The sequence below is a fragment of the Urocitellus parryii genome, chromosome 4 (genome assembly GCF_045843805.1).
Source record: "Urocitellus parryii isolate mUroPar1 chromosome 4, mUroPar1.hap1, whole genome shotgun sequence".
In the NCBI taxonomy this organism is placed as follows: domain Eukaryota; kingdom Metazoa; phylum Chordata; class Mammalia; order Rodentia; family Sciuridae; genus Urocitellus; species Urocitellus parryii.
The window spans coordinates 177874900-177888237 of record NC_135534.1 but is presented as its reverse complement, the minus strand read 5'-3'; the positions used below and the strand labels follow the sequence as shown (position 1 = coordinate 177888237).

At 45.3% G+C, this 13338-nt stretch overlaps 1 protein-coding gene across 2 annotated transcripts in view; it reads right to left on the bottom strand.

Moving 5' to 3' along the window:
- Tmod1 (tropomodulin 1) overlaps window positions 1-13338 on the bottom strand; it is a 76668-nt gene that overhangs the window by 8044 nt on the left and 55286 nt on the right. For both annotated transcript variants that reach the window (XM_026414728.2, XM_026414720.2), the window contains exons 8-9: window positions 12863-13006; window positions 324-468 (exon numbers count right to left, since the gene is read on the bottom strand). In XM_026414728.2, coding sequence (XP_026270513.1) covers window positions 324-468; window positions 12863-13006 — 289 coding nt within the window. The remainder of the gene's footprint in view (window positions 1-323; window positions 469-12862; window positions 13007-13338) is intronic.

Below are 13338 nucleotides of genomic sequence, written 5' to 3'. Positions count from 1 at the left end.
AGAGAGGAAAAGACCCGTGCTGAGCCTGTGCCCCCCAAACTTCACTGCCTCTGGCCAGCATGCTGATGTATGCTGGGCTCAGCTTGTGCTGAGCTGTGGGGTGGATAGGAGGGACTCAGCCCTGGCTCCAGAAGCCAGAGAACTCAGTCTAGGTGAGGACAGGAGCCACAAACAGAAAAATAGGAAGACATGACCAGCATGAAAAGAGGAGGCGTGCTCCAGAAGACCCTCAGAGGGGGTCAGCAGGATTCTCCCTAACTATTCCACACAGACAGAGGGAAGGACCGGCAGGTGGGCAGGGCAGAAAGCAGATGTCTACTCACCAAGGTCGTTGTTGTTCATCATGGCGTTGGATGCCCGCAGCCGGGGCCCCTGCTGGGTGAAGTGGTATCCGAACTTGAGAAGGGTTGCATTTTTTTCCAACATGCTCACGATCTCCATTTCTACTTTGTTGCCCAGGGGCTGGCTCTTTGATCAAAAAAGAACAATAACCACCATTCATTCCATGTGTAAAGAAACCACCTCGACCTAAGCACCTCTATAGGCAGAAGCCTTGAGTGAGTGGGGATTTTAGTCCTCCCTTCAAAAGCAAGGGAATGGAGTAGAGAGGGGTCAGATGGTGGCCTGGGCAGAAGCACATGGCTGGGATCGAGCCAGGTGTCTGCCAAGTGCCAGGAGCAGCCCTTCCCATGGCCCTACGGCAGCCTTCTCTGAGCAGGCATCCAGGTAACAGCTCCTCCTTGGAGGAATGTTTGCACCTCCAGATCATCTCGTCCCAAACAGATGTTTAGAACCCCCCTGTCCAGTCTATACCCCTGCTAATAAAATCAAGGTCTCTGGAGTGGGACTCTGGTAGCTGTGTTTTTTAAAACTCCCCAGGTGTTTCCAATATGGAAGCCAGTTAATAACCAGGAACTTCTCTTCAACTTATGAGTGAAGAAACATCACACAGTAAGGAAGCTGGGAATGGCAGAGGAGTTGCTTTTAAAAAAAAAAAAAATACATACAAAATTTGTGCTAACAAATGAGTTCAGCAAGATTGCAGGATATAAAAGTGATACACAAAAATGAGTTGTATATCTATACATTAGAAATAAGAGTTATACAAATGATTGATTTCACTTACAATAATTTCAAAAAGAATAAAGTACTTAGGAATAAATTTTAACAAAAGAAGCAAAGACCTGTATACTTTTCAGTGTACAAAACTGCATTGAATTGACATTAAAGAAAACCTCAAAAAATGTGAAAACCTCTCATATTCATGGATCAGAAGATTTCATATCGTTTGAACTGTGGAGTCAGTGCAATCCTTATTAAAATTCCAGCTTCTTTTTTTTTTTGCAAGAATGGAAAAGATGATCCTAAAATTTGCATGAAAATGCACAGGGCCAAGTATAGCTAAAATAATCTTGAATTAAAGGAACAAGGTTGAAGGACCCACACTCCCTGATTTCAAAATCACTACAAAGTGGTCATAACTAAGATACTGTAGTATTGCCATAAGGCAGATATATAGATGAATGGAATAGAGTTGAGAGTCCAGAAATAAATTCATACATTTATGAAGACTGCTTTTTCAAAAAGGGCACCAAGCTAATTCAATGAAAGAAGAGTCTTTGCAAGAAGTACTGTCAAAGATTGTAAAATAATGAACTTAGACCCACACCATACATAAAAAATTAAACATGAATCAAAGACCTAACTATAAAAACTAAAATTATAAAATTCTTAGAAAAAAATATAGGTGTAAATTTTACCCCAAAATAAAAAATTGAGGTAAATTGGACTTTACCAAAATTTAAAACTTGTATTTCAAAAGATACTCTCAATAAAGTGAAAAGGCAACAATGCAGAATGGGAAAAACTTTTCTGTACATCTGTTAGGTATGAGCATCCAGAATATATAAAAGAACTATTAGAACACAATAGTAAAGATGCAAATGACTAAAACTGGGCAAAATATTTAAACAGATATATCCCTAAAGAGGATAAACAATTGGCTAGTAAGTATTTGAAAAGATACTCATCATCATTAATAATTTAGAAAATCATAGCACCTTAAACACATTAAGATGAACTGTAATAGGAAGGAAGACAATAACAAGTGTCAGCAAGGACCTGGAAAAAACGGGACCATGATATACTACTGGTGCCGCTGCTTTGGGAAATAGTTTGGTAGTTCCCCTGAAAAGATAAAAATGGAGTTACTGTATGACCCCAGTAATTACACTCCTAGGTGGAAAAGAAATGTATAAAAACATGCACAAGAATGCTTATAACAGTCTTATTTATAATAGCCCAAAGTGAGACAACCCAAATACCATCAAGTGATGAATAGATAAGCAAAATATGGTAGATTTTACAGTGGAACATTATTCAGCCACCGAAAGGAATGAGGTACTGCTACATGCTACAATGTGAATGAACCTTGGAAACATGGTAAGTGAAAAAAGCTAGACAAAAAGATCACATATTATAGGATTCCATTCATATGAAATGTCCAGATCAGGTAAATCCATAGAAAGAGAAAAGAGGTGAGGGGTTTCCAGGGGCTGGAGGAAGAATGGAATAGAATTGAATAAAAGTTGATGGGTATAGTTTCTGAGTGATAAAAAAGTTTTGGAACTAGCTAATGGTAATAGGTACACAACTTTGTGAATAATCTATAAACCCTGAATTGTACTCTTTAAAAGGATGAGTTGTGTGTATATGAATTATATGTCAATTTTTAAAAACCCAACAGTTAAAAAAATCCAATTAGAAAATGAGGAAAAATATGAAGAAACATTTCACAGAAGAGGACACACATATGGCAAATGATCACATGGCAAGAAGTTTAACATTTAACTATTGTAGAAACACAAATCAAAATCACAGGAATGTGATATGTACTGTAGAAATACAAATCAAAACCACATACCTGCAGGAATTACTGAAATTAAAAAAATAGTGACAGCACCAAGTATAGGCAAGGATGCAGAGAACTTGGTCACTCATATGGTACTGGTGGATATGGGACAATGGCAATCACTTTGGACAAAAGTTGGAAAAAAACTACATAAGCAATTGCCATTATAAGAATTGGACTCCTGGGTATTTATCTCAGTGATACAAAAATGTTTTCATAAAACATGTACACAAATGTTTACAGAAGGTTTATTTGTAAGAGACAAACTTGGAAACAACCCAAACGTCCTTCAATGGGTGAGTGGTCAAACAAATGATATATCTGTACCATGGAATATTACTTAACAGTTAAAAGAAACAACCTGTCAATACATGCATGAATGAATCTCCACAGAATTGTGCCAAATGGGAAAAAGGCCAATCCCAAGTGGTACATAGCCAATCCATATGGTTTCATTTACACAACATTCTTAAAATGACAAAAACATTAAAATGGAAAATAGGTGAGCAGCTGCCTGGGGTTTGGAGGAAGAGGAGGAGACCAGTGCATTTAGCTATCAAAGGGCAACATGAGGGGTCCTGTGGACGATGGAATCGCCCCTGTATCTTGGCTGTATCAGTGTTGCTGGTTGAGACACAAAACCACAATTCCCCCTGAGGCAAGCTTGGTGAATAGCACACGGGTCTCTCTCTCTTATTTCTTTGTGTGTGTGTGTTGTGGGGGGTGCAGGGGATACTGGGAATTGCACTGAGGGGCACTGGACCACTGAGCCACATCCCCAGCCCTATTTTGTATTTTATTTAGAGACAGAGCCTCACTGAGTTGCTTAGCACCTCTCTTTTGCTGAGGCTGGCTTTGAACTTGTGATCCTCCTGCCTCAGCCTCCCGAGCCACTGGGATTACAGGCGTGAGCCACAGCGCCCAGCTCTATTATTTCTTATGACTACATGCTGATCTACAATGATCTCATAATTAAAAAGTGATTTAAAAACCAGGCCGAGAAAGCAAACAGAAACACACAAACCACGTCCAGAGGCTCCCCACTGTCAGTAACTGCTGCTATTTACTGAGAGCTTCTTGTGTTCCAGGCCTGGCCATGTGTCTGACTCACATGACCTGAGAGCATTCCCTCAATAACCCGGTGGAGTAAAGCGCCATTCCTCGGGCCTGCAAAGTTCACTTCCTGCCTCATTCTCTCTCTCCTTCCTTGCTCACCTATTTGCCTCTGGTGGCCTGTCCCGTGGTGCCTGGTGCAGCTGGAGATCTACATCTTAAAGCTCACATGCTCTCCTCCTCCAAAAGAAATGTCCCCACCCTCCTCTCTAGCCCTGTTTGTGAATCCCTAATGCTTAATCCTACTTCAGATTCCCCCTCCCTCTTGAGGCCTTCCTGATCCTGACCCCTAGAAATGATCCCTTTCCATTCCACATGCAAGGGACACATCAGACATCCCTCTTTATGTGTAGCACAGTCCATCCACCTTACTTGGGTCACCTGCCTGCCTATGTGTTCTCCAACCAGAACTGTACTGTCCTATGTGTAGCTACTTGCTACATGTGACTCTTTAGATCTAAATAATTAAAATAGAATTTAAAATCCAGTTCCACTGTGGCACTAGTCACATTGCAAGTGCTCAATGGCTAGAGTCTAGTGGCGACCATATCTGCTCAGCACAGATAGAGAATATTCCCATCATGACAGAGCTGCTCTGGACAGGGGACTTCCAGACAGCGCAGAGTACCTGATGGACTGGAGTGGATGGAGGAACGAGGAACACACTTAGCAACACAGCAGCTCAGCATTTGAACAGACAAGTGTGATCTGCAGCTGAACCCTTGCCAGAGATCTCCCGGGGCCTCTGAATCCACCAGAGCTAGTTTGCATTCAGAGTGGGCCGGGAAAGCTGATCACAGCGGGCGGAGAGATGCTGGTGAAATTCCACCAGTCTGCCTGGCATCACTCCTGAGAATGCTGGGAAGAGCTTGGGACTATCCTTGGAAGACTCAGCACAAGGAGTGGGCCCTGGCTGGTGTGGCCTGGCAGATGGTATAGCGACCATCTAGGTCCTAAGAAGGAACTGGCAGCTCCCTGCCTAGCCCATCTAGCAGTAAGACTGGCAGGTCCTCGAGGTCACTTGCTGGGAAGATGCTACTGGAACTTGGGATGGGCTAGTCTCAGGGACTGCAAAGGCTATCTCTGCGACACTCACTCTTTGTGCGGTTCCATCCAAGCATACATGGTACTCTGACACAAATCACCTCACTCTACCTGCCTGCAGCCTAGAAGGCAACCAAGGCAGGCAGGACCCAGCCTCTCCATCTTAGAGGTGAATAAGCTGAGCCCATGTTGGGATGGAAGCTGGACCGCGCTCCCTCGGTTTATTAAAGCCAAACCCAAGGTTTGACCTTGACTTGGGGGTGGAAAGGCTGCAGAGGATCCTCGAGGCCCCAGATTCTCAAATTATTGTCCAATATTCCTGATCCCAGGGATACTGGACATGCAGACTATTAGTGTCTCAGAAGACACAGAATCCATTAGATAATCATGGTCAATCTTCTTGGAGTGTTAATCATGAACTGACTTAACTTCCTTTCTTTCTTCTTTCCTTCCTTCCTCCCTTTCTTTCTTTCCTTCTTTCCTTTATGTTTTGGAGCTAGAGAATGAACCCAGAACATTGCCCATTCCCCAGATCATCATTTTTGTATTAAGGAATAAAATAGAAAATGTGCATACCTCTTAGAATAAGTGATAAGATTTTAAAGAAGCTTCTTTCTTGCTTCTTTCTCAGACCCCAGGGATTCTGCCACTGGAAGGACTCACTCATGTCACTCAGCTCTCTGGCTTATTTTTCATCATCATTTAGTGATTGCTGTGTGTCAAGCAATGTCATAAGCACTTAGGGGAAAATGAGCTATTTTCTCCTCACTATTGACATATAGATAGATACCTTTTGATTACAATTTTCATTTTACAGAAAAGTGGCATACAGAAATATTAAGCATTTTTTTTTCCTGAAATCACAGAACTGGTCAGCTGCAGAAGAAGGATTTGAATGAGGACAGTTTGCTCAGAGTCTGTGCCAGTGGCCACTTTGGGCCTCAGAAAGCTCAGAAGGCAGAAGTAGGACTGACAGAGAAATCAGTGGCAGATGGAGACTGTCTCTGGTGCAGAACTGCAGTCCAAACATTGCCAGTGTGCATACACCGACAGAGTTGCCTGGTAAGCGAGCAAGCTGCCTGTCCCTGGAGGTGTGTAACTAGAAGGCAGCCACCTCTGTTAAGGGTCTCCCTAAAACTGTCATGAATGGGGAAGACTTAGGTTTCATGACCTTTAAGGTCTCTGGGCCCTGTGTCCTGTGAGTCTATGAATAGCTTGCTTGGATGGCATAAAGAATGACCTTGACAGTGGGTGAAAGGCATTGAGAAGCCCCTGGGGAGAGACCAAGGGCTGGTCCAGCAGATAGGACAGGCCACAGCAGATTCTGGGCAGCAGGGCCAGGGAGAGGGCCTTCAGAGAAGAGCTCTTGCCTCCTTTCAGATTTGCTTGAGAATTAATCACTTGTGAAGAAATGTAATCTCATTAAAAGCTCAAGTGATTCTACAGCAGTTGGAGTAAAATTAGTCCCTGTCACACCGTTCCCTCCCAGCCCCACCCACTTTCTGCTGAAGCACCCTCCATGGCCAGCGGGGTGTGTGTTTCTGTGCCAGGAAACTTACGACACAAATAGGCAGGGGTTGGTATGGTTTCCTTGTACTGGTTCATTTTCTTTAAATGGATTCATAGTTTATTTGTTGTTCTGCAACTTGCCTGTTTCCTTCAATACTTGGTGGAAATCTAGTACGTAGCCACCTGCCTCAGTCCTTTCACTGCCTCCTGGGAAGCCCTCACGGCCACCTAGGTTGCTTTGTGTGTGTTACAAGGTGGCAGTGGACTTTGCAGGGGAGGGGGGGCGTATTCCACAGTCTGGCTGTAAAGATTTGGGATTGCTGGGATGAAAGGTGGGCACGGTTTGAATTAAACTTGTGAGGGCTCTGCCAATAGCCTGGGAAAGGGATTCCCAGCTGCAGGGGCCCCTTCTCTTTGGAGAAGTCTGTTACTGTTGCTTTTGCAATAAAACTGGTGCTTGGTTGCTAAAAACAAAAACCAAAATAAAACTAAACAACCTATAAAAGTTGGCATGCTCTTGGCAGTGTGTGATAGCTCATGTCCTCACACCTTTACCATGGCTGAGGGTCATCATCAGAGGATATGATTAATGCCTCAAATCTTTTGAGCCGTGACCTGGTGCTGGTGGCTCTGAGAGATCCCAACCTGGGGCTGGGGATGTGGCTCAAGCGGTAGCGCGCTCGCCTGGCATGCGTGCGGCCCGGGTTCGATCCCCAGCACCACATACCAACAAAGATGTTGTGTCCGCCAAGAACTAAAAAATAAATATTAAAAATCCTCTCTCTCTCTCTCTCTCTCTCTCCTCTCTCACTCTCTCTTTAAAAAAAAAAAAGAAAAAGAAAAGAGATCCCAACCTGGCCAGAAGCTCACTCTGTGGGCTGGGGTTGTGGCTCAGTGGTAAAGCACTTGCCTTGCACGCATGAGGCCCTGGGTTCAATCCTCAGCACCACACAAAAATAAATAAATAAAAATAAAGATATTGTGTCCGTCTACAATATATGTATATATATCTCACTTTGTACATTTGATTGGCCAAATCCTCACCATTTCTTTATAACTTACAACTGGAAATACCTGAAAATGTAAAGAAAGTAGCTCTGGGAATTATCTTGTCCAACACCAGAGTTCTGAACCCTAGCTGTTATTAAACTTCTCTCCATCTCTGAGCTTCCAAGTTGTTCTGCTCTGCTTACACACTCCCGAGAAGTGGAGCTTATCACCCCTTTGAGACATCCTGCTCTGACCTTGTATAACTCTGCTGGTAAGAAAGGGCTTTCTGGCCAGACTCCTGTAGCACAAAGTAAGAGTGATTTTTACTATGGTGACTTAAAAATATGTCTGCACAATTCTTTGATAAGCTTTCCTTCAAAAGGTGGAGCCTAATTCCCCTGCCCTTGAGCAGGGGTTGTACTTAATGACTTCCTCCTAACAGAAAATGACAGAAGAGACTGTGTGACTTCCAAGGCTGGGTGGTAAAGGCGGTTGAGGCTTTCTTCTTTCTTTGTCTTGGATCACTTGCTCTGGGAGAAGTTAGGTGGCCAAGCTGCCCCTGAATTCCTGGCCCTTAGAAGCTATGACTTAATCCATGTTTCTTGTTTCAAGCCAGGACTTTGAGGCTGTGTCACTAAATTTTGGGATAATTTGTTACACAGCTATAGATAGCTGATACATTTACAAATAATGTTTAGTTAGGAGGAAAAAAAAAGCCAAAACCAAATTATCTGATCTGGAAAAGCAAGAAAACATAACCCATTTCCTTTAGTTTCCCTTCAAAATATTAAGCACAGCCTTCCTTGTCAGATATTGAAAGGAGAAGAGGGAAACCTGGCTAATATCCCCTAAGCCTTACACATTTTCTCATCTGAGAGTCATGCCTTCAGGCTTGGTCTGTTCTGAGGACGTCTTCTGAAGGGCAGCTGGGTTGGGAGTTAGGAGGGTGAATCAGGAAGGACAGAGAAACACCACTTGGTTATGAGTTGGGTGGGGACCCACAGGTACCTGGTCTGTCAAGTCTGATCCCTGGGGGCTGACAGGGTCTCTCTTGTCCATAAATGCAGCCAGGATACCAAAGTTCCAACTCAGCCCTGCTGATAACCTGATCTGTGACTCAGGCAAGTCCCATCCCTTCTCAGGGCCTCAGTTTCCCTACCTGCAGAAGGAGGTGGGCTGGACATTTTCTCAGTGTTCTTTGGCCCTAGCTCAGTCCCTTCCTACCCTCTCCGGGTGTCAGGGCAACATCGCCAGTTGGAGATGCGGTTGAGTCAACAAACAGCCTCAGAATCCAAGTTCCCCATTTCTGTGAGCCAGCCTGCCGGGCTGCATGTCACCCTGGGTGGAACTCCCCAAGTTCCTTTCTTTGGCCGTATAAGGAAAAAGGACACAGTCTCACTGACACAGGTTACAAGCACAAGAATTGAGGCAAAAGCTCTGGCCTCTGAGGACCTCAGTGACTAACCGAGAATGAGGAATAAATCAGAGGCCACTCAACACCTTCTCTTTGTCCTACTTCTTGCTCACCCCAGTCCAGGGCTGAGGCACCTGAGGGGAGCCTGCTTTGCCCAGGCCTGGGAGACATTTTGTGGGAGACTTAGGGTAGAGGGGGCACTGAGGCCTGGGAGACCAGAAGGGGTTATGGCTGCCAAGATGGGGGGCCTGGCTAACACTGGGGCTGCTGGGGGACAAGAGGGAATAGGTGAAAGTGGATCTCAGGAGGGGTTCTGGGGACCCAGGCCCAGGGGAGGGCTGCCTGGCACAGTATCCTCAGCTACCCATTGTGAGCATTAAATGAGATAATGGATACAAAGCGCTCAGTATGGCTCCTAAGAGCTTACGGTGCCTGCTGGGTAAATTAACCCTTAGAATAATGTCTGAACTCCCTAGATCACCTAGAATGATTTTAAAAGCCATCAGAATTCATCTCCTTAGAAGTAGATTCTTATTATTCTCATTTTCCAAGGCGGGAAACTGAGGCTCAGGGAAGCAAATGATCTTGCAATCAGGGTGTTCAGCTGGGGTGAGGGCAATGGTCAGTCAGCACTGGCTCTGTCTTGGGCTCTAGGGGGACAGCAGTGACAGGCAAGATGGGCAGTTCAATGACAGGAGGCCAGTACTCCTGTAGCTGAGGGCTAACTTTCTGCCTGACTCTGGGGAGACCCTGCCTCCTGCCTCCTGCCTGGCCCGGCCTGGAGTCACATGAGCATTCATGCCCAGGGCCTGGTCTGGGGCCTCTGCCAAGCCCGCTGCATGCCTTTGTTCCATCCCTCTGGCCCTCCTGCCTCACAGAGCAGAGTCAGCAGTGATCAGGGGAGGGGGCAGGAAGGGTAGAGAGGGGGAGGGCTGGGACGGTTGACAGAGAGATGCCAGGTGTCCCAAGCAAGGAGTTCATCCTGCAGGGCTGCTGCTGGCCTATGTGGCCTCTTCATATGAATTAGGAAAAAAGAAAAAAAAAGTGCCCTCTCTGGGTAAACAAAGCCCTAGACCGGGGCACCAGCTTGGAGAGTGGATTGTGCACTACGTTCCGCTCTGCCCGCCACCTCATTATGCAGTGAACAATCCACACAGCCACCCAGGGCGACCTTGCTTACCAAGCACCCCCACAGGACCAGGACCTGGGCTGAGCACTGGGATATGGAGATAGCTCAGACATAGCTCAGCTTCTGAGAGGTTACAGGGAAGCTGAGGTGCTAGAGGGACACAGAGGAGGAGCACCAGAGCAGAGGCTCAGAGGAAATATGAAGGCTGAGAGAAGGTGGCAGTGCTCCATTACCCTGCTAGGTGGTGTCCAACATGCCCTGTGCCATCATGAACTGGAGCTGGGGGGAGACTTGCTTGTTAGTCCTGGCCAGCTGATTCCAGATGCTCTGGAACATCACTTGAGCAAAGGAGAGGTTTTAGCTGAAGCCGAGGAAGATGGGTCAGAGAACATTCCAGGAGGCAGGAACAGAAGTGGGAGCAAGTTGCAAAGAGCTTGGAAAAAAAGGGCTCTGACTGGGAAGAGGTGGACAAAGACTTCTAGAAACTGGCAAGGTTTAGTTCTTGGCCTGGACAGAGTTCACACAGTTGTTAGGATTTGTTAAGCGGTATATTTATGTTTCATGCACTTTCTGTCTGTTTGCAATACTTTATAATAAAAAAGTTTAAAGTACTGATAATCTCCCTAATCTTACTTGGAAATAACAACTGTTAATAATTTTGTGATATTTCCTTCCAATCTTTTTCCTATGAATACAGTTACACAACATCCATTCAAAAGTTTCTTGTAGAAAAGAAAAGCCGGGTGTGGTGGTACATGCCTGTAATCCCAAGGGCTCTGGAGGCTGAGGCAGGAGGATTGCAAGTTTAAAGCCAGCCTCAGCAAAAGCGAGGTGCTAAGCAACTCATTGAGATTCTGTCTCTAAATAAAATACAAAATAGGGCTGAGGACATGGCTCAGTGGTCGAGTGCCCCTAAATTCAATCCCTGGTACCAGAAACAAAACAAAACAAAAACAGAAACAAACAAAGAGAGAGAGAGAGAGAGAGAGAGAGAGAGAGAGAGAGAGAGAAAACAAAAAGAAAAAGTAAAAAACCCTGAGTTCCCTGTTTATAAAAAAAGAAAGCATTTTAATGTTGGAAGCCAGGTGTGGCAGTGAATAAAGTGTGATTCTGGAGTTAGAAAGACCTGGGTTCAAATCCTGACTAAGACCCTGAGGAAGTTGCTTGTCTAACCCTCTCTGAGCAGTTTTCTTCAGACTGGGGTTGGTAATACACACATCCTGCAGGGCTGTGAAGATCATAGACAGTGGATGCTGTCCGCAGCAGACCCTCCACCATGTACAAGCTACTGTTACATTCGGCTTTTGTTATTAACCTCCTCTCAGAAAGTCAGGATGGTAAGAATTGCCAAGAGATAAATGACGGAACCACAGAAATCAGAGAGAAACAGTTACTTTATAAAGCAAACTAGGATCTGCCCAGGGAGTGACTTGAATGGTGAAGACAATCAAAAGCCCCATTGGCAAAGGAACTGAACAGGCACTTCACAGAAGAAGAAATACGATCGGTCAACAAATATATGAAAAAATGTTCAACATCTCTAGCCATTAGAGAAAGGCAAGTTAAAAGCACACTGAGATTCCATCTCACTCCAGTCAGAATGGCAATTATGAACAATATAAGCAACAATAAATGTTGGCAAGGATGTGGGGGAAAGGTACAGTTATACTTTGCTGGTGGGACTGCAAATTGGTGCAAACCTCTGGGAAGCAGTATGAAGATACCTCAGAAAACTTGGAATGATTCCATCAGTTGGCCCAGTTATCCCACTCTTCATCTTATACCCAAAGGACTTAAAATCAGAATACTACAGTGAACCAGCCACATCAATGTTTATAGTAGCTCGATTCACAATAGCTAAGCTATGGAACCAACCTGGGTGCCTTTCAACAGATGAATGGATAAAGAAATGATATATACACACAATGGAGTATTACTCAGCCTTAAAGAAGAATGAAACTATGGCATTTGCAATTGGAGATAGATGCAATTGGAGACTATTATACTAAGTGAAATAAGCCAATCCCCAAAACCAAAGGTCAAATGTTCTCTCATGGGGGCGTGGCCTGATGGGGGGGCGGGGGGGGGAGGCAGGGGGGGAGATTCACTGGATTGGGAGGGGAATGGGGGGAAGGGAGGGGGATGGGAATGGGGAAGACAATAGAATGAATCAGACATAACTTTCCAGTGCTCATATATGAATACACCACCAGTGTAACTCTATATCATGCACAAGAATGGTTACAAGAATGGGAAGTTATATTCCATGTATATATGATATTCAGAATACATTCTACTGTTATGTATATCTGAAAAGAACAAAGAAAAAGAAGAAAAAAAGCCCCACTGGGTGGGAGGGGTGACTCAAGAAAGCAGGGATGTTTAATCTAGTGGTTTATGAGATCTGTGATCAGATGTCCTGGGGGCAGCAGAGAACAGAACTAAATCCAACAAACGGGGCATAGAAAGGGAGCCAGCTGGTCTGAGTCTAAGGAAGGACCTTCTCGAAGCCTAAAAGTGAAGGGTGAGGGTGGTCAGGAATGAGCTCCCCATGGAGAAGAGGTTACGAGGAGAAGCTGGCTGAGCACGTGGTAGGAAATAATGGGCGAGAAGGTTCCCAGGGTGGAGTCCCCACAGCTGGGCCCTGGAGCTTCCAAAATCAATGTCACCTGCTCCACGCAACTGCAGGCTGACTAATGCAGATCGGCGAGGGGCGCTCACTGAAGGGCACGGGGACACCTGCCCGTCTTACCTGGTTATCGATTTTCAGCTCCACCAGAGAAGTGTTGTGTGGAAGGGCTTCCACCAGGCGCAGGATCCCAGCTCCGGAGATGAAGTTGGATTCCACATTCAGCGTCTTCAAGACCTTGTTCACCTTCAGCATCTCAGCAAGGGCCTTGACCACAGGAGGAAAGCAGGGACACCTGTGAATCACCCCAGTAGGCTGGAGCCCCTCGTGGGTGGATCCACAAATTCCACGGGGTGCAGGCCAGATGATCTGTGGAGCTTCCTTCACCTACACGACTCTGAAGGGGTCTCTCCTCCCCTGAAAGCCGCTTCCAAACCTCCCTGTTTTCTTCAGTCGCCCCGCTCACCCAGTGGGGCTTTTTTTCTTTGTTCTTTTCAGATACACATGGCAGTAGAGTGAATCTGACATATCACACGTACGTGGAGTGTAACTTCCCATTCTAGTGGCTCTACATGCTGTGGAGTCACATCTACGCCGTC